At 47.4% G+C, this 2,500-nt stretch overlaps 1 protein-coding gene across 1 annotated transcript in view; it reads left to right on the top strand.

Annotated features, from left to right (window-relative positions):
- The window catches only part of kiaa0825 (KIAA0825 ortholog), a 124,527-nt gene that overhangs the window by 31,190 nt on the left and 90,837 nt on the right, over nt 1-2,500 (top strand). The window contains 1 exon segment of the mRNA XM_048235732.1: nt 1,331-1,481. Within this exon segment, the coding sequence (XP_048091689.1) occupies nt 1,331-1,481 (151 nt within the window).

Genomic DNA, 2,500 nt, shown 5'->3' with positions numbered 1-2,500 from the left:
TCTGTCTCACCCAGACAAAGAGTTTACATAGAATCTCCACAATTCATTACCCGCCTACCACGTCCACTTAAAGCAGTTCAGAGTTCACACAGCGGCGTGTCACGAGTGATGGAAACGTCCGACACAGGGAACTCAGCAGTGTCCGAGAAGATGAAGATATAACCTGCGTGTGTGTGAAGGAATGTCTTCGGTTCTTTTAAGAGAAACTTGCAGGATTTATGGTTTGTCCGGCACAAGGCTTCTCTGAGGGGCCTGGGGGAGTGGGCCAACCCATTGCCAGAAATACTAAAATTCCATAATTGGATTGTAAAGAATATGAGAGGCAGGGTGAGTCAAGGCTGACAGAGCCATTCAAGTTTGTAGGAGGTGTGTGTGTGTCTGTGTGTGTCTGTGTGTCTCTGTGTGTCTCTGTGTGTCTCTGTGTGTGTGTTTGTTGGAAAACAGATGTTCACCCTCGAATAGCCAAAGGCCAGAGGAGAGAGAGAGAGAGAGAGAGATGGAGAGATTGATAGATGGAAGGAGAGAGCGTGCGAGAGAGGAGGAGAGAGAGACGGGGACAGACAGGAAATTGTTCGAGAACATGTGTGGTCTTGTTTTTAGTAGAGAGGGATTTAAATGAGAGAGAGACACAAGCCTTTTGGAGAGTCAAGATGGATCCGCATCTGCTGATATCCCTGCCAAGTCGATCAGCGCTCCTTAAGCTGTAATCAGGGCCCGAGCCAGACATTGTCCAGCCACGTTTATCTCTGGTCACCCTTCAGCAGGACTCTATTGAAGCAAGACCCTTCAGTCACCCCTTTTGATTTCCCGGAAGTTTCTTGCTCCAAACTGCGTTTCCAGAAAGTATTGTTGAGGAGCCACCATGGTGGTGTGTTAAAGGTGATGATAATTGGCATTGGTGTGGAAGTTGTCTATTGTTTATTTGTTGTTTATTTACTTTCAGGGCATATACATTTACAAGGGCTACAGATGCAAATGCGCCTCTAGGCTTCAATCTGGCTTGGATATATACTTTGCACTGTCACTGTTAAAGCAGAATTCCGGCAATTTTTCACAAAGATCTCTGTTTCTTGAGATCACCGAGTACTATCTGTACGAAAAAAAAGCAGCCAGTCAGCTACAATGCTACACTCTGGGGGCACTTTTAAAATTGCTTTAGTTTTCCTACATAAAAAATATAGTAAAAACATAGTAAACCTAGACATGAAATAAATGTATTAATTTAGCTGACACTTCAACCCAAAGCTGCTTCTAAATGAGAAATAGCATCCAACCCACAGTACAAGAACCTGCCCTCCTGGTTTAAGCATCACATTGTTTTTCTCCCCAGGCCTTTGGCCCAGCTCCCCACCCAGAAGTGCCTGGACCTGAGCACCTCCCTCCAGGACCAGCTGACCAGCTACTGCCTGGGCGTCTGTGCCTCCAGTCTGCTGCTGGACGCTGAGAGCCACTACTGGGCCGACCCCAAACCTTTCTATGAGGTAGGAAGCAAAGATGCTAGAGCGGAGCGTAGCGTGGTATGGTTCTTCTGATGCAAATGAGATGAGACCACGTTTGGCTCCATCTTTAAGTAAAGACAATCTTATCCAGAGCAACTTTACAGTAAACTAACTACTGCGACATTCCTGGAGCAACCTTCCATTTGGACGTCCAGATCCCTGACCACTACACCCCACACTCTACACATCATAAGGGCTGATTCTCAACGATTCCTCTGGTCTAGATGAGATGAGATGAGTTGAGACATGTTGCACTACATCTCCAAGTAAAAGATGTGGAAAAAGAAAGTCTGTAACAACAACAACAAAAACAAACAAACAAACGCACCGTGACAATAACAACAGCAGACTGGTGTGGAGGTGTAGTGGGCAAGTGGGGCTTTGTGTGGTGCGGTGCTGGACATGCTGAGGAGGCTTGTTGTGCTGAAGCAGCCTTTGGACCTCCTGAGTCAGGAGACAACTCATGCATATGCAACAAGCCACAGTGCTTTCCCTTACCGCTTAGATGTGGGCAGGCCGCAGAGGACACCACACACACACACACACACACACACACACACACACACACACACACAGACAACACATGGTCCATTCACATGAACTAAAAGACAGCCAAAGAACTGCAAGATCTGTTCTCCCAGGGGTATAGTTGCTTGTTACTTTTTGTTTCTTTCTCACACACACACACACACATACACACACACACACACACACACACACACACACACACACACACACACACAGACACACACACACACAGACACATACACACACACACAGACACATTGTGTTTTGTGGTACCCTCTGGGCGTGAGAATGCAGCTCTCATGTGTAGAGAAGGCTCCAGTGTGTGGTGGGCCGCGGCGGCGGCAGCAGGGGGGAAATGTAGGGCTGTTTGTGGGTGAGTGTGTGTGTGTGTGTGTATGTCTGCGTGCTCCGGGGTGTGTTTCTCAAGTGCGGCCTTTTGTTTTCCTTTCTGCCTCATCAACATCCCCCCTCCT

This window comes from Alosa alosa, chromosome 24 (assembly GCF_017589495.1).
Source record: "Alosa alosa isolate M-15738 ecotype Scorff River chromosome 24, AALO_Geno_1.1, whole genome shotgun sequence".
In the NCBI taxonomy this organism is placed as follows: Eukaryota; Metazoa; Chordata; class Actinopteri; order Clupeiformes; family Clupeidae; genus Alosa; species Alosa alosa.
The sequence above is the reverse complement of the archived record's forward strand: the minus strand, read 5'-3'. Positions and strand labels throughout refer to the sequence as shown.